General features: G+C 41.3%; 1 protein-coding gene across 4 annotated transcripts in view; it reads left to right on the top strand.

Annotated features, from left to right (window-relative positions):
- The window catches only part of sh2d5 (SH2 domain containing 5), a 104,767-nt gene that overhangs the window by 5,624 nt on the left and 72,857 nt on the right, over positions 1–26,286 (top strand). For all 4 annotated transcript variants that reach the window (XM_048615309.1, XM_048615307.1, XM_020523361.2 and 1 more), the window contains exons 3-4: positions 2,944–3,018; positions 14,339–14,485. In XM_048615309.1, the coding sequence (XP_048471266.1) occupies positions 2,944–3,018; positions 14,339–14,485 (222 nt within the window). The remainder of the gene's footprint in view (positions 1–2,943; positions 3,019–14,338; positions 14,486–26,286) is intronic.

Here is a 26,286-nt window from a genome sequence, read left to right as displayed (position 1 = left end):
AAATGCTAAATATTTTGAATTATAATAATGTTGAACACATCACGTTTAAGTTGCAATATTGTCCTTCTAACCTACAAAATGGGATGTGTTTGGGCAAACAGCTTCACCTTGTCCAAGATCCCAGTGCTAGTATAAAATAGAATCACAAAACAACATTAAGGTCAACTTAAAAGTGGTGAAAAGTAGCATGATAAACAATTGCTTCATATAAAATTATACTGTTAAGTAGTTGAGATGTTTGTAATAAAATAAAGGGTGATAGTAATAATTTCCATTAATCTAGACTATTCTATTCAGTTGTGGTCTGTGGGTTTCATCATTGCAATGGAAACCATAGTTATGCTTCTGAAAAATATGCACATTTTGCCTCTGCTGTTTTGACTATCTCCTTATTTAATTGTGGCCAACTTTCCCAGTATAAAATGGTTCCAGGTGCCAGGCATTAGTTGCAAACTAATTATCTTGCATAGGGCTTTTGTAAAGGGCCCTCTTGTGACACAGTGGTAGTGTCCCTACCTCTAGGCTGCAAAGCCCAGGTTCAACACCTGCCTGCGAAAGAGGTGTGTAAAAACATTTCTGAACTGGTTAATTAGAAAAATAGGTTAAATTTAGAAATAAAGGGCTCTGGTGATGCAGTGGTAGTGTCCCTACCTCTGGGTCATAATGCCTTGGTTTGAGAAACACCTACACCAGAGGTCATAGAGTCATAGAGATCTACAACTCAGAAAAAGGCCCTTCATCCCATCATATCTGCTCCACTCAAAAACAACAACCTAACTATTCTAATTGTATTTTCCAGCACTTATCCCATGGCATTGTATGCCTTGGCATCACAAGTGCATGGTAGTGATTGTAACAAAGTAAGCCAGGTGCTCCTCACAGAATATGAGTTCCCTGATTGGGGCTGTTAACCTGGGTCTAGTCGGGGAGCCCTGGCTGACAAATATAAACAGAAGTGTCAGACACGCTGTTCACTCTGAGAGCTGGCTCTGAGGAAGCTGGACCAGTGTCAAGGACTATGCATGTGTAAATAAAGGGTGACTTGGTGATGGGATACTGGCCTCTGTAGAGTTACTTCATGCACCTTTAATTACTTCTTAAATGTTTTGAAGGTTTCTGACTCAACCACCTTTACAAGCAATGAGTTCCAGATTCCTATTAACCTTTGGGTGAAAAGAAAAAGTTTTCTCACATTCCCTCTAAGCCTCCTGCCCCTAACCTGAAATCTATGCCACCTGGTCATTGATCCCTCCACTAAAGGAAAAGGCTTCTTCCGGTCTACCCTATCCATGCTCTTCATAATTTTATACATCTCATTCATGCCCCCTGTTAATCTCTGCTCTAAGGAAAACAACCCCGGTCTATCTAAACTCTGTTCATAACTAAAACTCTCAAGCATAGGCAACATCCTTGTAAATCTTCCCTGAACCTTCTCCAGTGCAATCACATTCCTCCTATAATGTGGATTCCAGAACTGCTAGCTGTGGCCTAACCAATATTTTATACAGTTCCAGCATAACCTTCCTGTTCTTAAACTCTATGCCTCAATTAATAAGGCAAGTATACCTATCATACGCCTTCTTAACCACTTTATCTACCTGTCCCGATATCTTAAGGGACCAGTGTGCATGCACACCAAGGTTCCTCTGATCCTCAGTGCTTCCCAGGGTCCTAAAGCTCATTATCTGTTCCCTTGCCTTGTTTGTCCTGTCCAAGTGCAAGACCTCACACTTATCCAGATTAAATTACATTTGCCACTGATCAGCTCATCTGACCAGCCTGTCTATATCCTCCTGTAATCTAGGCCTATCCTCCTCATGGATTATCACCACGCCAATTTTTGTATCACCTGTGAACATGCTAATCAATCCTTCTACATTCCAATCAAAATCATTTATATCGACCACAAACTGCAAGGGCCCCAACACTAACCCCCTATGCGACCCCAAAGGACATTGACTTCCAGTCAGAAAAACATACTCAACTATCACTCTCTGTGTTTCTTGCCATTCAGCCAACTGTGGATCCAATTTGGAAAATTGGATACCGTGGGCTGTTACCTTTGCTATCAGACTCCCATACTAGCCTTATCAAAAGCCTTGTTGATGTCCAAGCAGGCTATGTCAAAAGCATTGCCCTCATCTGCAAATGTGGTCACCTCTTCGGAAAATTCAATCAAGCCAGTCCCTTAACATAACCATGCTCACTATTCTTGGTTAATCCTCGCCATTCCAAGTACAGATCAATTCTGTCCCTCAGAATTGCTTCCAGTAGTTTCCCAACAACCGAGGTTAGACTGACTGGCCTACAGTTTCCTGATTTATCCCTTGCTCCCTTCTCAAATGATGGTACTACATTGGCTGTCCTCCAGCACCTCTTCTGTGGCCGGACAGGAATTGAAAATTTTTATATGTACCCATATTTGCTCCCTTGCCTCACTCAATGACCTGGGATACATTTCATCTGGCCCTGGAAATTTATCCATTTTGAGGGCTGCCACAGCACTCACTCAGGGCCTCTTCTCTGTTTATGCTAATTTCTTTAATTGTATCACAGACCTACTCCCCGATTTCTGTCAGGTGTTTCATAAAACATCTGAGCAGGTTGATGAAAAATATCCCTAAAATCATGATCCTAAGGGTTCTTATAGCACTATGGTAATGTCCTAGTTCTGGTCAAGAAGTCTGACTTGCGCCCGAGGTATGTCATAACATCTGTGACAGGTTGATTAGAAAATATCCTGGTTCCATGATCCTACAAGATTAATACGGAAGACTTAATGCTGTAGATGATGCATGTCTAAAGTGTTTGCTTTTGAAATTCTCTTTTGGATTTCAAAGAGTAATCAGTCATTTTGCCGGTAGAATTTCAATCTGTTTCATTCTTAAAAGGCACTTAAGTTGCATCTCAGGTCATCTGACATGTGCTTTTATTTTCTTGTAGAATCTTCCTCGAAAAATGGCAGTAATACTAAAATTCTCATCACAAGGAATAAAGATGTACAATGAAAATAAAGAGGTATAGTGAAGACACCCATTTATAATACAAACTGTACAACTCACTCACTTTGTTATGACTTGAAAGCTTGATAAAATGGCTACTGAAGTCAAATATAATGGAATACAAAATTTCCTGAGTAGTATTTGGTGATAACTTTGAATATTTTTTCCCTTTTCCTCACTCCATTTCTCCACCTTGCCCTCAGGTTTTTTGCCTTCTCTATTGAAGACAGCAACCTATGTTGAATTATGATCATCTTATAAAAGCTTTCTCATGGAGAAGTGTCAAACTGGTCAATTGCAGATAATGGAAACCGTCTGGCACGGTAAATGTTGATGTATATCAGAGGCCGGAAAAAAGTTTCAGCACATTCAAGTAATGGGGGCTATACTGCCAATCATTGACTCTGCCTCATTAGCTTTGCCTATCCATGATAGTGTTGTATTTATGATTTGAGGAATTATTTATCGCTTCAGAGCGTATAATTCCAAGGAATCAGCTCCTGGATCAGGAGTTTATGTGCCATTACTTCTCAAAATTGGAACTAAGCATCTACTTCCTCTCTCCTCCCTAAAATCATCCTCACTCGAGCTCTGACTCGAAAGGACATTTTAATTTGTCCCTCATTTCAACTACCTTCTTCCAGTAATCACAAGTTTCATCTCCTCTGGAACACAACTCCATCTCCCCTAATTTCTTCTCCAGCAAACGAATGACCACACAACCAATTTACCCAACCCAAATGTTACTAACCCAGCTACGTACTCACCTTGCCTATAATTCCTTTCAGCCAATTTAATAGAGAGTGCAGGAGGGCATGCCAGGAGCAGCACCTGGCATAGCTAAAAATGAGGTGTCAACCTGGTGAAGCTACCAAATAGGACTAATTGCATGCCAAACAGCATAAGCAGTAAGTGATACACAGAGCTAAGAGATCCCACAACTAACAGATCAGATCTAAGCTCTGTAGGAGCAAATTACTGCAGATGCTGGAATCTGTACTGAAAACAACAAATGCTGAGACCACAGCGGTTCAGACAGTATCCATGGAGCGAGAGTTTGCAGTCTCTCTATGGATGCTGTCTGACTAGATCTAAGCTCTGCAGTCCTGCCACAACCGGTCGTGAATGGTGGTGGTCAATTAAAGAACTCACTGGAGGGGAGGCTTCACAAATATCTCCGTCCTCAATGATGAAAGAGCCTAACCATGAGTGCAAAAGATAACGCTGAGGCATTTGCAGCAATCTTCAGCCAGAAGTGCCAAATGGACGATCTATCTTGGCCTCCTTTGGTGGTCCCCAGCACCACAGATACCAGTCTTCAGCCAATTTGATTCACTGAACATGATATCAAGAAATGGTTGGAGCCACAGGATATTGCAAAGGCTATGGACCCTGACAGCATTCTGGCAATAGTACCGAATACTTGTGCTCCAAAACTAGCTGCACCCTAGCAAGGTCATCCAGTACAGTTACAACACTTGCCTCTACCTGACAATGTGGAAAATTCCCAGGTATGTCCTGTGCACAAAAAGCAGGACAAATCCAACCCGGCCAATTACCACCCCATCGTTCTACACTTGATCACAAGTAATGTGATGGAAGGGGTCATCAACAGGGCTACCTGCTCAACAATAACTTTCTCAGTGATGCCCAGTTTGTGCTCTGCCAGGGTCACTCTGCTCCTGACTTCATTACAGCCTTAATTCAAATGTAGACATAAGGGCTGAAATCCTAAGGTGAGGTGAGAGTGACAGCCCTTGACATTAACCAAGGCTGCATTTGTCCGACTGTGGCAGCAAGGAGCCCTAGCAAAACTGGAATCAGCGGGTATCAGGGAGCAAACTTGCTGCTGATTGGAGTCATACCTTGCACATAGGAAGTTGGTTGTGGTTGTTGGAGATCAGTCATCTCAGTTCAAGGACATCTCTGCAGGAGTTCCTCAGGGTAATGTCCTAGGCCCAACTTTCTTCAGCTGCTTCATCAATTACCTTCCCTCCATTGATAATGTCAGAAGTGGGAATGTTTGCCAATGATTGCACAATGTTCAGCACCATTCGTGACTCAGATACTGAAACAGCCCATGTTCAAATGCGACAAGATCTGGACAATATCCAGGCTTGGACTGACAAGTAGCAAGTGACATTTGCACCACACAAATGGCAGGCAATAAGAGACAATCTAACAACCATCCCTTAACATTCAATGGTGTTACCATCACTGAATCCCCCACTATCAACATCTTTGGGGTTACCATTGACCAGAAACTCAACTGGACTCGCCAAATAAATACAGTGGCTTCAAGAGCAGGTCAGAAGCTAGGAATACTGTAGCAAGTAACTCACCTACTGACTCCCCAAAGCCTTCCACCACGTGCAAGGCACAAGTCAGGAGAGTGATGGAATACTCCATAGTTGCCTGCATGGGTGCAGCTTCAGCAACACTCAAGAAGACTGATACCATCCAGGACAAAGCAGCCCATTTGACTGGCACCACATCCACAAGCATCCACTCCCTCCATTACCAATGCTAAGTAATAGCAGTTTGTACTATCTACAAGATTGCTGCAAGCTCCCCTCCAAGTCACTCAGCATCCTGACTTGGAAATTTATCACCGTTCCTTCACTGTCAATGGGTCAAATCCTGGAATTCCCTTCCTAAGGGTATTGTGAGTCAACTTACAGCATGTGGGCTACAGCAGTTCAAGAAGGCAGCTCACCACCTCCTTCTCAAGGGCAACAGAAGACATACAATAAAAATTGCTGGCCAGCCAGCAATGCTGACATCCCACAAGTGAATAAAAACAGGTTCTTGCCCTGCTCACAGAACCGAGACCAAAGAAAAACCGAAAGAACTGCAGATGCTGTAAATCAGGAACAAAAACAGAACTTTCTGGAAAAGCTCAGCAAGTCTGGCAGCACCTATGAAGAAAAAAATCAAAGTTAACGTTTCGGGTCCAGTCACCCTTCCTCAGAACTGATGGTACCTGGGAAAGCGTTGGATTATATGCAGAAAATAGGGAGGGGGAGGGGTGGGGTAGGGAGTAAATGATAGGTTAGAGCCCAAAGAGAGAGAAGAACATTTGGACAGACAAAAGAGTTGATAACGATCTGGCTGGTAGAGTGAACAGTTGTTAATGGTGACTGTTAGTGACTAACAATAGGTACTGTGTAATGGCAGGCTATGTGATAACAAGGCCTGGTGTGTAGGGTAGGGGGCTAGGACATGGGAGAGTTTAGGCCCTAAAATTATTGAACTCGGTGTTGAGTCCAGAGGGCTGCAGGGTCCCCAAGCGGAAAATGAGGTGTTGTTCTTTCAGCTTGCATTGAGCTCACTGGTACACTGCAGCAAGCCAGAGACAGAGATGTTGGCCAAGGAACAGGGTGGTGTGTTAAAGTGGCAGGATACGGGTAGCTCAGGGTCTTTTTTGCAAGCAGAACACAGATGTTCTGCAGAGCGTTCACCCAGTCTATGCTATGTTTCCCCCAGAACCTCGACCAACTTCGTTGAAACACCAAAACAATTTGTGATTTCATTTGTACATATTGTTAAATGGTGTCCCACGTTGAACATAATTAGTCAATCCATTGAATTGCCCTTGACTGAGTACACTCTTAACAGTTCAAAAATATCTACCACAGTTGCCTAACTATCTCCTCCTTTTGCCACTGCTTGGTTACTTCCAGGGAATCTCAAGATTCCTTCTTTAGTTTTCTGGTTTTCCTTGTTTATGTGTTGCATCTTGATGATATTATCTGGAGGCATGTGTCAGTATCCAAATGTAGGTTGACAACATTCAACATCCAGCTAAAGATCTAAGACACCATTTATTCCAAGCTGTCATATAGCTTGTCTGATATAGTTGTGATTCAATTCAAATTTCCAACAAATGAACACTTGAAAGAATTATTCTGTTCCTGCCAGATTCTGTGGTTTAACCTGAGACCATTTTGCCTTAATTCCCTGTAATCTCATATCCTGTTTCACTGAACCAATCTTCAAAACCACCATCAAAACTTTCGCCTACTCAACAATTTTCCTTAATCCTTGCCTCACCTCCTACCCCACAAAATCTGTTTTTGTTACATCCAGCCTCATCTTTTCCTCCTTAATTTTGTTCTAAGCTCTAAATCATTTAAAACTCGACTACCCTAACCTGTCCCACACTAACTCATACTTTTCATCCTTATCCTCACCACTATTGATTAATTGAATGCCCCTAATATGTTTAATTCATATTTCTCATTTTCTGTTGGAAATCTAAGTTCTGTCCCACTTCAAGACCCTTGGTCTTTCTATCAGTGGGTCTTCGTTTACAGCCCATCCTTCCGCTATCAGTCACCTTGTCTTCAATCACCTCAATTTCTTCCTCTGTTCCTCTAATATTCTGTTTCTTTCACTACCTTTTACAGCCTCCTCAAAACTCGGCTTTGTGGTCATGCTTTTAATCATGTCTAGTGGCTCTTCTTACACTGTCCAGTGACCATTTTCCCATGAATCATCTTATGTTGTTTACTTTGTTATTAATGGTGCTGATCCAGCAAGTGCAGTATTTTATGGTTATATCCCACTTGCCGCATTTTTATCTGATCATCTTGCTGAGAGATAAGTCATAAGATGAAGCCTCACATGTATTAATGGTAACATTGATTTTAAAACAAACTTGGTTTCTGAAGTGTGGAGCCAAGCCAATGTTATTGATTTTGAAAATCAAATTAAATTGCTTCAAGTTCAAAGGACTAAATCAATTAAATTATGAGGTTTTCTCATTAATGCAACATTAGCAGATATTAATTTCAGTTTGGTTGAGGAGTCAATCAGTCTTAGCTAAATTGAACTGGATATCTGCTGAATTTGATCCTTTTCTAGGCTTAACCATAGGAATGTGATTGTGTAATACACAAAAAAAGGTTTCTACAGAAGAATCTGGCTGTAGTTGAGCTTATTCTATCCTGTTTTCCTAGGGTGACGTTGTTGGATGGAACAGAAATTAAGTGGGAAGTCCTTGTGCTGTCTCTCTAAAGCCTAGTATCATTTCAACTTCAGCTAATACATCTACCATTACATCTTGTGACAACATTTGGTCCTTTTTATTTGTTCCAAAGAATTCTGGAAACTAACTAATACGTTTAAGAGTTATGTTTTAAAAGTAAAATATATTCAGGCAAGCATTTTTAAAAAAAGACACTGACAAAATGGACTGAAAAGCTGATGAGCTAGGTTGTGCAGTTAATTTCAGCCAAAGTTACAGTTAATAAGACTGTAAACCATTAACAAATTGTTATACTGTTTTGGTAATCATTAGTGCTAAATCACACCAATACATGCCCACCCAGCACCCACCCTTTGCCCTTATACCTATCATTCTAACTATTCCAGTATCCATCTTGGGCATAACTCAGGACCCATGCTAAGATGAAATAAAATACCGTTCTAAGTGAGAATAAACATTTTATTCAAGCGCTTAATTCTTAGTCCCCACTTTAAAAATCCATAACTACATGGGATGTCAATCAAATTATGAAATGACAGGCACTCTACTGTGGTAATGAAAGATTGTGAAATTAGTCTGAAGCACTAGTTCAGTTATGGTAACCCTTAGGTTTATGTCAACATAAATAAAACAAAATAGCACTCCCAACACTTTTGCCAAGATATACAAAGCGCGAATTTTAAATGCCTTGTCAGCTTGATTCCTTTTGACACTTTTGACAGGTCTTATGAGTTTGATGGTTAATCAGTTTATATATTTTCATGTATATTCATGTTTACTTTTACCATCCTAAAGGTCAACTTACCTCTCCCAAAAGGCATCTAGTCTCCCCCAAAGGGCACCTTAGCTCTCCTAAAAGGCACCTCACCTCCTCCAAAGATGTTCTGGGACCTTATTCAAAGGGATAGCTTAAGTCTTCAAAAAGGTGCACAAGCCATTCAAATAAATCACAAAATTCAGACCTGCTTTTACCAAGTCTAGTTTGTGCACAGTGTGCTTCAGAAAACTAGATCACCAAAACCAGACATGATTGGAGGTAATAGGTGATTTATGTGGGCAACTAACTCCAGAAAAAGCCCTATGTCAAATGTGACTTGCCCCTGTGAAAATGCTAGGTGCCTTTTTGGGGGCAGAATTTCCAATTTTTGACCTCCACCTTTTCAGTCATGATGAAGGAGCTCATTGCGTCGTAGATGTTTATATCACAGAAGAAGGCTATTTGGCCCACTGCGTCCAATAAAGATCCTACCAAACTAATCCCATTTTCCAACCTTTCAGGCACAGCCCTGGTGGCTATGGCAATGCAATTATTGAGCCATACAGTTATACAGCACAGAAACAGATGCTTCGGTCCAAATCGTCTGCACCAACCAGATAACCTAAACTGATCTATTCCCATTTGCCAGCATTTGGCATATATCCCTCTAAACTCTTCCTATTCATGTACCCATCCACATGCCTTTTAAATGGTGTAATTGTACCCGCCTCCACCATCTCCTCTGGCAGCTCAAGTTTCCCAAACTAAACTAGTCCCACTTGCTTGCATTTGGCCTACATCCCTCTAAACCTTTCCTATTCATGTACCTGTCCAAATGTCTTTTAAATGTTATAACTGTATCAACATCTTCCACTTCCTCTGGCAGTTCATTCCACATTTGAAACATGCTGTGAAAAAGCTGCCCCTCAAGTCTCTTTTAAATCTTTTGCCTCTCACCTTAAAAAATATGCCATCTAGTTTTAAATTCCCCTACCCTAAGGAAAAGGCCTTTTGTTATTCACCTTATCTATGTCCCTCATGATTTTATAAACCTCTATAAGGTTACCCTCAACCTCCTACGATCCAGTGAAAAAAGTCCCAGCCTATTCAGCTTCTCCTTATAACTCAAACCCTCCAGTCCCAGCAACATCCTTGTAAATATTTTTCTGAACCCCTCCAATTTAATAATATTTTTCCAGCATCAGGGCAACTAGAACTGTACACAGTACTCCAAAAGTGGCCTCACCAATGCCCTCAGCCCATATAATCTCAACATGATATCACAACTCCTATACTCAAATCTGAGCAATGAAGGCAAGCATGTTAAACACCTTCTTAATCACCCTGTCTACCTGTGATGCCACTTTCAAAGGACTATGTACCTGCACCCCTCTATTTGACAACATTACCCAGAGTCCTACCATTACCTGTGTAAGTCCTACCCTTGTCCATCTTACCAAAATACAATACCTTACATTTGTCCAAATTAAACTCCATCTGCCACTCTTCAGCCCATTGGCCCAATTGATCAAGATCCCTTCTTAATCTTAGATAACCTTCTTCACTGTCCACTATACCACCAATTTTGGTGTCATCTGGAAAATTAATAAACTTGCCCCCTAAATTTTCATCCAAATTGTTTATACAAATAACAAACAACAGTGGACCCAGCACTGATCTCTGTGGAACACCGCTGGTCACAGGTGTGCAGTCTAAAAAACAACCCTCCACCACCACCCTGTCTCCTACCATGAAGCCAATTTTGTATTCAATTGGTAAGTTCTCTCTGAATTCCATATGATCTAACTTTACTAATCAGTCTACCATGCAAAACCTTGTCAAAGGCTTCATTAAAGTCCATGCCCTTAACACTACAGCAGACCCAGTCTACGTTTGGAAAGTTAAAATTTCCTACTATTACAACCCTACTGTTATTCTTAGACATATCTGAAATCTCTTTATATATTTGCTGTTTAGTTTCCCTCTTACTATTGGAGGGCAATACACATTGCAGTTGCCCTTCTGCCACCCATACGCCCTCAAATCAGATCAGTCAGATACGTCCCTCCTGTGCACATCCCATAACGAGCACTTGCATCTCTCTGCTTCCTGTCCTTTTAGGATTATACAGCAGAAAACAGTATGTGAAGCAGAAAGCTGGGTGTAGCATTCCAGTGACAGTGCCTTTGTTGAACATTAGCAACACACGCCCACCTGATCCACTGGGAAGGAGGTCTTGTTCCAGAAATGTGTTGATGTCAGCAATGACAGCCTGACCCTACTGAGACACTGTTGCTCAGACATGTTATTGGTGGTATAGTGGACAGTGAAGAAGGTTATTTAAGATTACAAAGGGGTCTTGATCAATTGGACTAATGGGGGGAGGAGTGGCAGATGGAGTTTAATTTGGATAAATGCGAGATGTTGCATTTTGGTAAGATGAACAAGGGCAGGACCTATATAGTTAATGGTAGGGCCCTGCGTAGTGTTGTCGAACAGAGAGACCAGTGGCTTCAGGTACATGGTTCTTTGAAAGTTATGTCACAGATAGACAGGGTGGTTAATAAGGCATTTAGCATGCTTCCCTTCATTGCTCAGACCATTGAATTGGGAGTTGGGACATTATGTTGCAGTTGTACAGGATGTTGGTGAGGCCAATTTTGGAGTACCGTGTACAGTTCTGGTTGCCCTGCTGTAGGAAAACTATTATTAAATTGGAGAGGGTGCAGAAAAGATTTACAAGGATGTTGCTGGGAGTGGAGGGTTTGAATTATAAGGAAAGGCTGGACAGGCTAGGACTTTTTTCACTGGAGGGTAAGAGGGGTGATCTTATTAAAGTTTATACAGTCATGAGGGGCATAGATAAGGTAAATAGCAAAGGTCTCTTCAGGGTAGGGGCGTTCAAAACTGGAGGGCATATTTTTAAGGTGAAAGGAGAAAGATTTAAAAGGGACTTGAGAGGTAACTTTTTCACACAGAGGGTGGTTTGTATGTGGAATGAACTGGCAGAGAAGTAGTAGATGCAGGTACAGTTACAGCATTTAAAAGACATTTAGACAGGTACATGAATAAGAAAGATTTGGAGGGACATGGACCAAACGCAGGCAAATGGGACTAGTTCAGTTTGGGAAACTTGGTCAGCATGGACGAGTTGGACTGAAGCATCTGTTTCTATGCTGTATGATTCCATGTTCAGAGGGATAGAGTCTGTCTGTAGTCTCTCAGTTGGAGGTGTCACCTCCTTCCAACTGGATCCTGTGTCCATCCCATCTGCCGTGTGGAACAGCATATGTTAGCATTGCTGCTGGTGTTGATCTTGTTGCAGTGAGGTAGTAGCCAATGGATGGGTAGATGAATGGACTAAACTTTGGCAGATGAAGTTTAACATGGAAAATTGTAAGGTTATCCATTTTGGTTGGAAGAATAGAAAGGCAACTTATTATCTAAATAGAGAGTAACTTCAGAGTACTTCGGTGCAGGTGTCAGAATCAGAGAAAACTGGTATGTAGGTACAGCAGGTAATAAAGCATCTATTGTTAAAGGAATCAAGTTTAAAAGTAGGTAAATGTTACTGCAATTAATCAAGTCTTTAGTGAGATTGCGTAGGAGTATTGTGTACACTTTTGGTCCCCTTATATGAGACATTGGAGACAGTTCAGATGATGTTTGCTATATTGATGCCAGAGATGAAGGGGTTTGGCTTATGAAAAGAGATTGTGCAGTTTAGGCTGATACTGTCTGGAGCTTAGAAGAATGAGAGAAGACCTCATTGAGGCATTTAAGATGTTAAAGGCAATTGACAAAGTACACAAAGAGGATATTTCCTCATGTGGGTCAATCTAGAATGAGAGGTCATAGTTTTAGGATAAGGGGTAACAGATTTAAAACCAAGATGATAGGAAACTACTCTCAAAGGCTTACAAATCTGTGGATTTCATTACCCAGAAAGTGATGGCCACCAGGACTGAATAAACTCAAGAAGAATATAGATACATTTTTAATTAGTAATGGGTTGAAAGGTTATGGAAAGTGGGCAAGAAAGTGGAGTTGAAGCCAAAATTAGACCAGCCATGATAGTATTAAATGAGAGAGTCTCAAGGGGGCTGAAATGCCTACTCCTGCTCCCAGTTCTTATGTTCAATAGTGTGGCACTGGTGTTTACCCTCTGAAAAGGTAGAGGGAGTAAATGTCTAAGCTCTCCCATGCTAAGCTAAAGATTGGTAGGAGGAAAGTGCAGCTGTAGATGAGGGAACTGAAGGGGAGGCAAAGTACCTTCCAAGAAAGATGGAACAGCACTCTGTCAGTGATTATGAATTGAGCTTTTCAGTGTAACCGATCAGAGCCTATACAGCTTGTCGGTTTCCTGCTGTGCACTAGCCTTGGTGACCCTGGCAAGTTGCTGATGGATCAAGAAACAGATTACAAGATTGAGAAATCCGGAATTCAGCACTAAAGCAGCGCAAAATTGGCTTTTTATCAACTGCAAAACTGCTAAGCTGTTAGTTCCTACTTGGCTACAAGGCTGCCCTGGGAGATTCGGGAGAGGTCAGGATCTCCTTAGTTTTTGGGATTTCAACCTTCCCCACTCAACACCCTCCCAGATCCCCAACCCTCATCTATACATTAATAGAGCAGTGAAACTCCACGCATGAGCTACCCTTGGTGTGGGCGTCCTTGCTACAACATTGTATTAAGGTTTGAGGCATTTAAACACGTAGAACCATGGGCACTTACTGTATTGACTTCGGAACTCTCACTGAGTTAAAATTGGAATTGTTGAATTTATTGAGTTCCTTCTATTGTAGGTTAATTTTCCTTTGATTTGATTGCTCATAGCCATGTGCCTGCCACTGCTGTATGAGGACAGTACATTGCTAATCATCTTAGCTTTACTTGTGGCCATCTTTGTTATTTCTTACTGCTTACTTTTTTTGCTAGCTTCATGGGCTCCAACATTATTGCTCCACCATTCAATGAGATTATGTCTGTCTGATTGCGGCCTCAACCCACTTTCCTGTCTACTCCCACATCCTTTGGGTTCCTTGTTAGCCTCATCTATTCTTCCTTAAATATATTTAATGATCCTGCCCCCACAGCTCCTGAGGAACAGAATTCTCCACAATCAGAGAGAAAAACTCCTCGTTTCCATATTTAAAACAAAGAAATCAAGGAGAAAGATCAGATTCCAAGATACAGGCATTGTCAGGGTTGAAACAATTGGAAGAATTTAATCAAGAATTTGAGTGGTCAACAAGCTTGTAGTTTAAAAACCTTCCTGTCGGTAGAGGCAGAGAAATTAAGGTGGTATCAGGTTTGACAGACAGTAAAGAATGAGTAAGGGAAGAAAATCACCTAACAGATTGCTCTGTGATTGGTTCTGTCCAGTTTGGTGAGTACGTGCAACAAGAAGTGGTGGGACTAGTATTGGCCTGCAGAATGTCGGCCATTTTGGTCAGACTACAAATTGCTTCACCAGGTTGGCTTTTTAGAAGCTTTTGTTGCTGACTCTTAAAAAGAACTAACATGAAATGCTGTACAAATAATTTGGTTGCACAGATGTAATTAATTCCTGTGCTGGGTTTCAACTAGACGCTGTTGATGGCTCATGCCCTGAGGAGAATCTTATATACAACGTGTCAACCGGCGGATTGTCAGTTTGCATTTGTCACACGCAACCCCTACAGACCACCAAGTGAGCTCTTCTGCCATCTGTTTGTCACCACACAGCCGAATGAGGTGGGTCGATAATAATACAAAAAAATCACTGTGAATCAGATGATAAAAATCATCCACTTGTTCAATAGGACTTTTTTGAAAAAAGATAGAATCATGCTTTGTTTTCTGTACTGAAAATCCTCTATTTGTTTTTACTTGGGAAATAATGGCTGGGCAGTAGTTCAGTACAAAAAGCCTACAGATGACTGAGTCTTCCTCTTCCTAATCCAGAGGTCATAAAAGCAATTGAGCTCTCCTCCCATCAATCCCATTACTGCCCTGGCTGAGACCATGAAATGAATTTGGAACCTATTTGTTGTGAACAGTTCCTATGGTCTGACTGCCTGAATAAATGAAGTTGGCTGCTGTGTTTATAACACCCTGCTGTTTTTGTCATAAAATGGAATGCTTTTCTGCTTGGGGAAAGAATAAGAGAACAACAGAACAATTTTGTCTTTATGTGAATGTATGATTGGGTGTCTTGGAGCATGGGGAGCAGAGAGAGGCAGATGTTTCTCATTGTATACAGTTGAGTTGCAGCAGTACAAAGATTTATGGAAATGAAAGCTATTAGTTGAGTGGAGTGACTTGGCGCTTAGATCAGTCTCACTGAGAGAAGTGCACAGGAGCAAGATGTCTCGTTCAGACTGATTAATATAGTAATGCTTAAACTATGATTTCTATTTCTATGATCAGCAGAGTTTGGTTACATTTTATGATAACCAGAATCCTGTGACTCAGTGAGGGAAATTAAACTATTTGATTTATGAAAGCAGTGGGACAATTCAGCATGTTGCTGGATAATGACATTACATACACAGCACTAAACTCTTACTATGTAGAAATTGTTTGCAAGTGTTGTGAATTAGCAATTATTATCCCTGGTGGTGATGTTAAACAGTTAATTTCATGTCCCTTCCTTATAGTACTATTATTCAGTAAAGGCAAAATCAATGAGCAAATACCCCTTTGTAGTTTCAAATTGTATGATAATCCCCAATCCTTTACAAAACCTTTTTCACCAGTTGTCAACTGTTAAGCTTGCATTAGGGAAAATTGCTCTTCATTACTAGGAAGGTACAATCATACAAGCAAGACACCAGAGGACAGCAGTGAGCTCCATTACATCTGCAAATGACCATTTGGAAAAGTGTAAGATGGTTGCAGAGAAGCCTTCAATGATCCCCAGGAAATATCCCAGTTCAAAACCCAGTCCCAGGATAATGGCAGCAGCTTTCTTTCAATTTGTTTTGAGGAGTATTGACGAAGCAATTTTTTTTATGCTTATTGCTAATCATTGTTGTTTTCAGTGCTTTAATAGTCAACCGGGTAGGAGTGGTGGGTTTCCTTCTTTTAGACTATAAATGAAAAGTTGTGCTTACGTGACAATCATACAGCCTTCACGGTTATTTTCCTGCTGCCAGCTTACCAATTTTTAGATATATTGAATTAATTTTGAGAATTTGTTGATAGGGAGATTTGCATCTAGATGTAAATTGGCTCGGAGTTGGAGTCTGTACATTATTGAGGACATTGGCCATTTTAGCACAGTGCACAAAAACATCCCTAAATGTTCTGCCAGGAGACTCCTGTATTTTGGAAGTAGTTCTTCTACTTCACTTTAGTAGGCAAGGCCATAAGTCAGACAACACCAGGTTATAGTCCAACAGATTTATTTGAAATCACAAGCTTTCGCAGCATGCTCCTTCATCAGGTAAAGCTTTGTAGGCAATGCTTTGATTCTTGTGTACATCATTAGAGGTTTCAGTCAACATTCACAATATTTTTGTTTATATCCTAGCATTTTTATAGTCCTTCTGTTCTGATTAGGATATGGTGTTGCTAGTTTGCAACAAGTAATTAAGAAGGCAAATTGAAGTTTGACTTTCATTGCTGGAAGGTTGGACATTAAATATTGGGAAGTAGTGTGTACAGTTTTGGTCCCCATATTAAAGAAAGGATATATTGGCAATGGAGGCAGTTCAAAAGAGATACACTAGGCTGATTATGGGGATGAAGGGGTTGACTTATTGAGAACGGCTAAACAGGTTACGCCTTTATTCATTACAGTTTAGAAGAATGAGGGGTGATCTTATTGAAACATGCAAGACTCTGACGCGGTTTGACAGGGTAGACATTGAGAAGGTGTTTCCACTAGTGGCAGAAACCTTGAACTAAGAGACATAGATACAGAATTAAGGGACACTCATTTAAAACTGAGATGCAAAGAAATCTTTTCTCTCAGGGGGTAATGAATGTCTGGAATTCTCTATCCTAGAGATTTATGGAGGCTAGATTGCTGAAAGTATTTAAAGAGGAAGTTGATAGATTTGAAATATATAGGAGTTGCGGGTTATGAGGTGTAGGCGGGAAACAGGAATTGAGGGCGGGATCAGATCAGCCATGATCTCATAGAATAGCAAGGCAGACTTGAAGGGTAGACTGGCCTACTCCTACTCCTATTTCTAAGTTCTTATGATTTCAGGAAAAAAAGAGCTGCCACTTATGCAGAGATAACACAGTGTGGAGCTGGAGGAACACAGCTGCATCAGGCCAGGCTACATCAGAGGAGCAGGAAAGTTGACGTTTCGGATCAGGTCGGGAAAAAGGGTCCCAACCCGAAATGTCAACTTTCCTGCTCCTCTGTTGCTGCCTGGCCTGCTGTGTTCCTCCAGCTCCACACTATGTTAGCTCTGACTCCAGCATCTGGAGTTCTTACTATCTCTGCCATTTTTGCAGAGCTTTTCACAATCTCAGGAGGTACCAAAATATTTCACAATCAAATAAGTTATTTTTAAATGTGATCATTGATGTATTTGTAGGAAAACATGGCAGCCAAAGTGCACATATCAACAAAGAAACAATTAAGTGATCTCTTGCCCCCTGCCCCGCCCCTCTATCACTAGCATAGAAACAATCATTTTCCAGGCACGAGCTGGAAAGACACTTACCTTACTTACTCCCTCCCTGTTCACCAAAATTACCTTCCCTACATACCATTACTTCCCTTCTCCCTTGCCACATTCAGGATTGACAACCAGTGTATTGTGTTTCTCCTCAGGAGTGTCAGCCTGGAATTTATTCTCAAACTGTTGGAACACAACCAATCAGAAGTGACCATGTGCCACTAACTCGAGGCTGATTTCCACTGCAATTTTGCTTTGAAGGATTTAAACTTCCCAAGCATACAATGGACATTAATAAAATTTCTAGCTGAGTAACCTCTTGTAAGAGATATAGGTCACCCCTTGAAATGTGCAATCTTGTTTTGCATTCTGAAAGGTAAATCTGATTCTTTCTCCCCGTTCCTGTTGTAGTACCAGTGGAGAATATCATAAAACCGACTTGATATATTTTCTGTCTTCTATCACATGAGTTTACACAAAAGATGGCAAACTATTCATATATTATAATTATTTCAAGTTCTGATTTGAAGAAATTAAAAGTGAAACATTTTAGTTTAGGAGAGAGGGCTGTCATCCTGTTCATTTACAGAAACGGAACAAATGTACGTTCTTGTCAACTGTAGAAATGAAATATGATGTTCACAGGATTTAAAAATATAAGCCCTAAAAAGGTTAAACACACATCCTTAAATTTGCTTGTTTTGCAAATCTTCACCCTTGGAGAATGACCTGGAGTGTTGGAAGCATATTACAGGCTGATTATTTACCTGATCTGAGCTACATAAACAATCCCTCCATGGCTAACAAATCTCAAAGTGGGATTTAAACCTAGGGCCTTCCGGATCAAAAACAGGTGTGGTGCCAACTAAGCCACTCAGCCTCCCTACACCATTGAACGAGAAACCTACATATGCAATAAGTAAGCCAAGAAAACTTTCAAAGCTGCTATTTCAAGTAAATTCAGGAAGTTGACAAATTTTAAAAATCTGAAATCTGACCCAACCAATCACTTCAGTTTTTAATAGAGGTAAAATAGTGTACTCGAGATTGGAGTTGGAGAAATGTGGAGAGCCGTGGTTAGCACTGCTGCCTCACAGCGCCACGGATCCGGGTTCGATTCCAGCGTTCGGCGACTGTCTGTGTGGAGTTGCACATTCTCCCTGTGTCTGTGTGGGTTTCCTCCGGGCACTCCGGTTTCCTCCCACAGTCCAAAGATGTGCAGGTTAGGTGGCTTGGCCATGCTAAATTGCCCATTGTGTTCAGGGAGGTGTAGATTAGGGGGGTTATAGGGGGATGGGTCTGGGTGGGATGCTCTGAGGTTCGGTGTGGACTTGTTGGGCCGAAGGGCCTGTTTCCACACTGCAGGGATTCTATTCTATGAGATTCCATTCTATGAAACTAACCTGCTCCCAGGAGGTGGTTTGTCCATTTAAACATTATCATGAGTTTACATTCCTGACATTTAATCTGACTTCCAGATTTAACCATGGCTGCCCAGGTTTTATAGGTCTCTGGAAACCTAGCGGCTAAAAGAAAGACTGTTGTGTTGAAAAAGTGTCTTTCCAGCACTGCTTATGGGCCAAGAGATCCAGTACTGCTCACTGGTAAGTCCACCAAACTTACCTTTCCTGCCTGCCCATCATCTCCCTTCTTCCCCTGCCACCTGGAGGATCAGCAACCAGCTCAGTTTTTACCTGCTGAGGAGTCAGAATCTGAACTAACCCCTGCCATCCTGGTATTAGACACCAATAAGTGATTTGTGTTTTCTCATCCATGCAGTTAGCCAAGCAATAAGTATGCTGTTTTTCTGGAGTTTCTGAGTCTGCAGATGACAACAAATTGGGAGAGGCAGCAGTTGTGTAAATGGGTGCAGGAAAGTAAATTATGTGAATGGGCAAAACTGTGGCAAAGAATCTCAGTTTGGGAACAGTGTTGTCATCCACTTTGGATCCAAGAAGGAAAAATCAGTGTATTTTCTAACTTGGTGAGAAACTAGAAACTATCTATCAGTGAACAACTCCAATCTTCTCTCATATTTTATAACTCATACACGAATCAAAATGGAAAAAGCAATTTAAAATATTTTTTGGGGTTTCTCACCACATTGTCCAGGAGATTAATCTTTAGTTCCTGGAAATTGCAGGCCAATACTAGAATGGATCTTTTCACATATGCAAATTTCATTTGTGTTTATTGAAATACAATATTTATATATAACTTAATTTTAAAATCATTTCCACGCACAAGGGAACTTTCTTCCACAAACAACATTGAATGCTGAATCAGTTAATTTTAGCCCTGAGATAGATCAGTTTTTGTTAAGCAAAGATATTGAAAGATATAGAGTTAGCCATAGATCCCATAGATTTTTTCTGAAGAAGGGTTCTGACCCTTTTTTCTGAAGAAGGGACCTGACCCGAAATGTCAGCTTTCCTGCTCCTCTGATGCTGCCTGGCCTGCTGTGTTCCTCCAGCTCCACACTGTATTATCAGTACAGAACAGTATGTTTTAGTAAATGCTGAGGATTAAAATAAGTGGAATATACTTGGACTAGTGTTGAAGGTTATATTGAGATTATAAATATTTGATGAATATCATGAAATTGTTTGCCTGATTTATCTTTGGGGGGTCATATTTTATCTTCTTAGAAGCTTTATTTGCTTTTTAGCTTTCTCATGAGATTAAATTGAGAAGATTCCCTTTTCACTAATGTCCTTTAGGGAAAGAAATTTGCTATCCTGACCCAGCCTGGCTGACATGTGACTGCAGACCCACCGTAGTGTGGTTGACTCTTAACTGCCCTTTGAAGAGGCCACGCCAGCCCAGTTTAAGGGCAATAAGGATGGGCAACAAACCTGCTCAGGTTTTATATTTCATCTGATGGATCGCATTTTTAACAATTTGAATAGCTCAGCTCTCAGTTGGTGCGGCATTGGAATAATAACATACATTATGATCTGAAACCTCCTATTCACCTATGAATCCATAACCTTCTGCCCTAGATGCAAGATTGCTGACAGTTGGCACACAACATTATACATTCCACAAAGGTCAACAATAGAAGACTCATTCTGATGATATTTTATAACCTGTTCTTATGTATGCCTGAATCAAAATTTAGTGTGTGTGGTGTGTCGTGAGACAGGTGACAAAAGAAATGTAGACTTAAGAGTGATATCTTTAATTGCTACAAGAATTGTTGCTTTGGCACACTTGAATAACTAAAATTACCCTTTTATACAGGTCTTTTACCAGTATTTTGGGATTTCATTCCATAATTTTGTCCAGTCATAATTAGGTTCCAGTAGTTTATCGTGATTGAGTAAGTAAATTCAGTGTTACTTGCCAGGACTCAGCATTTTCTGTGGTGCTTTGAGATCCTAATCTGCAGTTTTATCCCTTCCTGTAGCAGTCCAAATTAGCAGAGTTGATCATGTGAAGTAATTTAATGGATATAATAAAGGCCAAAGAAAGACTCAATGATAATATAATTCAATTATAATATTTAGCCTAAATCATTTTCAACTTCACATAATATTAGCCCAGTAACTAAACTCATACACACATGATTGCAGGTAACGAAAAGAACACTGCTGGAGTAAGTATTGTGGTGCTAGTGGTGCTGCTATTTCATTATAAAAGGGATATGTGAGACTTCTGGTGTCAAAATCTGTCAATTTTACCTTGATAGGTCATTGGGAGGCTACGGTGAGAAATGGAAAAATACAACACTGAGGCTCAGAAAGAAGGAGAATATGGTAGCATGACAGAGTAGCTATTTGGATAATGACACCCAGAGCAGGACAGGAAGGAACAAAGTATACAAACATAGAAAAACAGCAATAAATAGGGTCAACAGAGGAAAAGAATGGTATAAAGGCAAAATTAATGGCTCCTTACCAAAATACTTGTAGTATTTGGAAATGTAGGTTAATGGGTATGATCTTGCATTCATTGCGGAGGCCTAGTTACAAGGAGATCAAAGCTGGGAACTAAATAGTCAGAGGAATGTGATTTTTTACAGGCAGGAAGGAAAGGGTGGTAGTGTAACATTGTTGGTGTGGGATGGAGTAAGTACGATAGCAAAAAATGATCTTGGGTAGAAAGTGTAGCATTCATAAGGGTGGAGGTAAGACATAAAAAGGGAAAGACACTGGGAGGAGTAGTCTATAGGGTTCCTAACTAACTATACTGTTTGTCAGAGAATAAATCAGGAGCTAATGAGGCCACATAACAAAAGCAGTACTTTTAACATGGGTGATTTTAATCTTCAAATCAGGGATTGTCCTTTGATTTGATTTATTTATTGTCATGTGTATCCTGTTACAAAAATACAGTGAAAAGTGTTGTATAGTGTCACCAGCCACCAGCCTCCAGCCCCATCTTAAAACACAGAAAAATAAACCAAAGCATAGAATATAAAGGCAAGAAAATGAAGAAATTAAGAAAAAGTATCCAATTTTACAGTCCTTTCTGTTAAGTGCTCTGTCACGACCCATGGGCCTAGTGGCCAGGCATGAATCTTCTTCACCGCGCTGCCACCTCTGGAACGAAAGTTGCCACTCTTTGGCGCCATTTCACCTCTTCTGACGCCCTCGCTACTATGAGTCCTCACTGGAGCTTGCCAATGCAGACGCCACTGATGCCACCCTGTACTGCCCAAACCCCACCGCCACCATGAGTCTGCTTTGGGCCCACCTCACCAATGCAGCCACGACTGATGTCTCCAGGTCTTGTACTAGGCTGAAACTCATCTCCACTGCAGCAGCCATGAGTTGGCGCTAGGACTGCCTCGTCAATGCAGAAGCAGCTGGGAATCCAAACTCACCCTCGACATCGCTGCCATGAGTTAGCACTGCTGGGCCTACTTGCTGCTGCTAACGCTGTCACTGCAACTGAGCTTTTCACCAAGAGATAAGTAAAATAAAAGAGAAAAGAAACAAGAGAAGTGAAAAATAAAAAGAAAAGAAACAAAAAGTGGACGGAGCAGATGAGCCCTACTCCACTGCCATCTTACCGGGCCATCTTACCAGAAGCCATCCATCAGTCAAACTTCTTTCCCATGTACAGTCAAAAAAGGAAGAAGTATGTGGTCCCTTACATCATAAATGTGTTGTATATATGCACTTACACATTCATCCTGGTGAGCTACTCCCACACCCCCTGCTTTCCCAACACCCTCCATGCCAAAGCATGCCTTCATCTGTTCCCTGAGAGTTGGTCATTGTGCTCTATCTCTCTATCCCCTATTCAGCCAAGGGCAGCAGACACATGGGAACACCTTCCGGATTCTGAGTTGGTACTATATCCCTTCTACTTCACTGTTTGCTGTATCAAAATCCTGGAACTGCCTCCTTAATGGTACTGTGGGGGCACGTATAACAAATGGACAGGAGTGGCTCACCACCGCCTTCTCAGGGGTGTTTAATGGATACTGGCCCAGTCATACCTCAGGAATGAATACATTTAAAATGAACCATGTTTGAGACTGTCTTCTCCCCTCCCCGATACACTGCCTCTCTGATACCTGCGCAGTGTGACCACCCGCCATGGGTCACAAAATGCTAGCATCCAAGTTCAGTGGATAGTAGGAAAGACAAATGGAATGTTGGTCTTTATTTAGAACATAAGAACTAGGAGCAGGAGTAGGCCGTCTGGCCCTTCGAGCCTGCTCCGCCATTCAATAAGATCATGGCTGATCCTTTCGTGAACTCAGATCCACTTACTCGCGTTCTCACCGTATCCCTTAATTCCTTTATTGTTCAAAAAAATCTACCTTTTTTTTAAAAGCGTTTACTGAAGTAGCGTCAACTACTTCACTGGGCAAGGAATTCCATAGATTAACAACCCTCTGGGTGAAGAAATTCCTTCTCAGTTCAGTCCTAAATCTGCTCCCTCTAATCTTGAGGCTATGCCCTCTTGTCCTAGCTTCACCTGCCAGTGGAAACATCCTCTCTACTTCTATCTTATCTATTCCCTTCATAATTTTATATGTTTCTATAAGATCCCCCCTCAATCTTCTGAATTCCAATGAATATAATCCCAATCTACTCAGTCTCTCCTCATAAGCCAACCCCCTCAACTCCGGAATCAACCTAGTGAACCTCCTTTGCACCCCCTCCAGTGCCAATACATCCTTTCTCAAGTAAGGAGACCAAAACTCACACAGTACTCCAGGTGTGGCCTCACCAGCACCTTGTACAGCTGCAACATAACCTCTCTGCTTTTTATTTCAATCCCTTTAGCAATGAAGGACAAAATTCCATTTGCCTTCCTAATTACTTGTTGTACCTGCAGACCTACCTTCTGTGATTCATGCACAAGGACACCCAGGTCCCTCTGCATAGCAGCATGCTGCAACTTTTTACCATTCAAGTAATAATCCTTTTTACTATTACTCCTACCAAAATGTATGACTTCACATTTATTTACATTGTATTCCATGTGCCAGACCTTTGCCCACTCACTCAATGTACCTATGTTCCTCTGCAAAGTTTCACACTCCTCTGCACACTTTGCTCTGCCACTCATCTTAGTGTCATCTGCAAACTTTGACACGTGGTCCCCAGCTCCAAATCATCTATATAAATTGTAAATAATTGCGGTCCCAACACCGATCTCTGAGACACACCACTAGTCACTGACTGCCAGCTAGAATAGCACTCATTTATCCCCACTCTTTGCTTCCTGTTAGTCAACCAATCCTCTATCCATGCTAATACTTTACCCTTAATGCCATGCATCCTTATCTTATGCAGTAGCCTCTTGTGCGGCACCTTGTCAAAGGCCTTTTGGAAGTCTAGGTACACCATATCCACTGGGTCCCCATTATCCACCTCGCTCATAATGTCTTCATAGAATTCCAAAAGATTTGTCAAGCATGACCTGCCCTTCATGAACCCATGCTGCGTCTGCCCAACGGGACAATTTCTATCAAGATGCCTTGCTATTTCTTCCTTGATAATAGACTCAAGCATCTTCCCCACTACAGAGGTTAAGCTAACTGGTCTATAATTCCCCATCTTTTGTCTACTTCCCTTTTTAAACAGTGGTGTCACATTTGCTGTTTTCCAATCTGCTGGGACTGCCCCAGAGTCCAGCGAATTTTGGAAATTTACCACCAGTGCACCTGCTATTTCTCCCGCCATCTCTTTTAATACCCTGGGATGTATTCCATCAGGGCCAGGAGACTTATCAATCCTTAGCTCCATTAGCTTGCCCAACACTACCTCTTCCGTAATTATGATTGTTTCCAGGTCCTCACCTACCTTCGTCTCTTTGTCTATTACTGGCATGTTATTAGTGTCCTCCACTGTGAAGACCGATACAAAATACCTGTTCAATGCCTCGGCCATTTCATCATATCCCATAACTAAATTCCCCTTCTCATGCTCTAAAGGGCCAATGTTTACTTTAGCCACTCTTTTTCATTTTATATATTTATAGAAACTTTTCCTATCTGTCTTTATATTCTGTGCTAGTTTTTTCTCATGTTCTATCTTACTTTTCCTCATAGCTCTTTTTGTGGCTTTCTGTTGACCTTCAAGGTTTTCCCAATCTTCTAGTTTCATGCTGTTTTTGGCCACTTTGTATGCCTTCTCTTTCAGTTTGATAGCCTCCCTTATTTCTTTAGACACACATGACAGATTACCCCTTTTCTTACAGTCCTTCCTTTTCAGTGGAATATACTTTTGCTGAGCACTTTGAAAGATTGCTTTGAAAGTCCTACACTGCTCGTCAACTGTCCCACCATAAAATCTTTGTTTCCAGTTTACTTTAGCCAAGTCCTCCCTCATTCTATTGTAGTTCCCCTTGTTCAAGCACAGGACCCTTTGTATTGGATTTTATCTTCACACGCTCCATCTGTATTCTAAATTCAACCATACTGTGATCACTCCTTCCAAGAGGATCCCTGACTATGAGGTCATTAATTATTCCTGTCTCATTACACAGGACCAGATCTAGGATAGCTTGCTCCCGCGTTGGTTCCATTACATACTGTTCAAGAAAACTATCACGGATGCACTCAACGAACTCCTCCTCAAGGCTACCCTGACCGAGCTGGTTCGACCAATCTACATGTAGGTTAAAATCCCCCATGATAATTGCTGTACCATTTTTACAGGCATTAGTTATTTCTTTGTTTATTGCCCGCCCCAATGTGATGTTATTATTTGGTGGCCTATAGACTACGCCTATCAGTGACAGACTACGCCTATCAGTGACAAAGGGATTGGAGTGTTAAGTTGAGAGGTATAGCTAAAATTTATACAAGACACTAGTCAGACCACAGCTGGAATACTGTGAACAGTTTTGGACCCTTTATCCTTGGAAAGCTACATTGACATTGGAGGCAGTCCAGAGAGGGTTTGCTAGGCTGATACCAGGTATGGAGGGACTGTTTTTTGAGGAGACCTTAATCAATAAGGGAATCAAGGGTGATAGAGAAAGGGCAGGAAAGTGGAGTTGAGAATTATCAGATCAGCCTTGATTGCATTGAATGGCAGAGCAGACTCAATTGGCTGAATGGCCCTCGTTCTGATCCAAATCAGACAATCTACTAAAAAGTTCAGTAATAAGGCGTAACCCAAAGGTGGTCCTGAGTTAGTAGAACAGACGGAGAGGAGCATTTTCCTGTGTAGAACAATGGTCTCAGAATAAGGCTTTGGAGTAGATTTGTAGCTCGGGTTGTGGGTGTTGAGGTTGTTGAGGTCGGTTGGCTCACCGAGCTGGTTTCTTGTTTCGCAGACGTTTCGTTACCGTGCTTGGTAACATCCTCAGTGCAGCCTCCGATGAAGCGTCGGTGTGTTTTCCCGCCTGGTTTTTAAACTCTGGGGTCCATTGTGATGGATTGCCTCACTTCCGGTTTTCCTTCATAGTGGAATGTATATGGGGTCGAGTTCAATGTGTTTATTA

This window comes from Rhincodon typus, chromosome 31, assembly GCF_021869965.1.
Source record: "Rhincodon typus isolate 14 chromosome 31, sRhiTyp1.1, whole genome shotgun sequence".
In the NCBI taxonomy this organism is placed as follows: Eukaryota; Metazoa; Chordata; class Chondrichthyes; order Orectolobiformes; family Rhincodontidae; genus Rhincodon; species Rhincodon typus.
The sequence above is the reverse complement of the archived record's forward strand: the minus strand, read 5'-3'. Positions and strand labels throughout refer to the sequence as shown.